This window comes from Penaeus vannamei, chromosome 34, assembly GCF_042767895.1.
Source record: "Penaeus vannamei isolate JL-2024 chromosome 34, ASM4276789v1, whole genome shotgun sequence".
NCBI classification, from domain to species: Eukaryota; Metazoa; Arthropoda; class Malacostraca; order Decapoda; family Penaeidae; genus Penaeus; species Penaeus vannamei.
In genome coordinates, this window is record NC_091582.1 from 14,253,900 (window position 1) to 14,255,081 (window position 1,182).

At 45.9% G+C, this 1,182-nt stretch overlaps 1 protein-coding gene across 1 annotated transcript; it reads left to right on the forward strand.

Annotated features, from left to right (window-relative positions):
- Positions 1–235: 235 nt before the first annotated feature.
- On the forward strand, positions 236–895 carry LOC138859273 (uncharacterized). The gene has a single exon (XM_070113503.1). The coding sequence runs from the start codon at positions 315–317 to the stop codon at positions 747–749; it is 435 nt and encodes a 144-aa protein (XP_069969604.1). The 5' UTR covers positions 236–314; the 3' UTR covers positions 750–895.
- Positions 896–1,182: the final 287 nt, after the last annotated feature.

Genomic DNA, 1,182 nt, shown 5'->3' on the forward strand with positions numbered 1-1,182 from the left:
CCATTTCCGAAACTTTTCACTGGATTAAGTACAGTTGCAAGCATGTTGGGAGCAAACGATCGGAGGTGATAATAATCCCGCCAGATGGAGAGACGGAACACGGGGCACGCCCCCGACTGATAACACTATTATTATTTTCTCAGAACGTTTACAGGATACCCGTGACGTAGATGTCCATAGCCACACGTCATATGAAATCGACATGAATGATATATAAGGTCGGCGCTGACGCTTCTGCTCATAAGTCCACTGGTGTGCGCACCACAAGCTCCACACAACACTTGCTCCTGATTCCTAGCAAACACTCAGCAACTATGGCGAGCCACAACCAACTGAAGACGAATGCCATGTTCCTGAGTGGCGCAGTCCTGCTGTTCCTGGCCTCGCTGTCTTGTTCGCTGCCTGTGGACTCCACGTCCTCGGATCAAGCAGTCATCGTCAACGGCACACAAGTGGCCATTGCACCCATGGCCGACGTGTTCGTGTACTGCAGGGCACACGTGTCCACCACGGACGACCTGCACCACTACAGGCTGGAGTGGCACGACTCCCAAGCACCAATTCCCTCGTGGAATAGCAATGTGGGCGTTTTTTCTCTGGGCAGCGGCACCCACGTGCCTCACGCCTACCTCGTCTTCCACAACTTCAACGGCGCCAACAACGCTGGGACTTACACCTGCAAACTGTTCAAGGGAAACCACCTCGTCGGCTCATCCGCCGTCACCGTCTCGCAGTCCTCGGCCCGATAGTCAGAACACATCGCTTTACTGAATCTCAAGAGCATATTTATTAGCAGCTATTTATATAATATTTATCTTCCTTTACAACTTATCTTTTATTTATTTATTTATTAAGTAGTCTATGCGTCAAACAAACCATTAAATGTAATCATTTAGTGAGCCTATAACTTTCCTTCCCAACCTCTAATTTCTGTATATAGACACATCAAAAACACAGACATAAAAGGAAGAGACAAACCAGGATTAATTGTAAAATCATTTCATGCAGACATTTCAGGTAGAAAATGCATCACACCTTGTAACTGCTTAGCTAACAAATGAATTCATACAATACAGAAATAGGAAGGTTTACTTTACCATCAGACTTTTAAACAAACTCGACCAACTTATGAACGAATCATAAGATACAATGGATATGAAATAAACAGAGAATGGCGCGCAC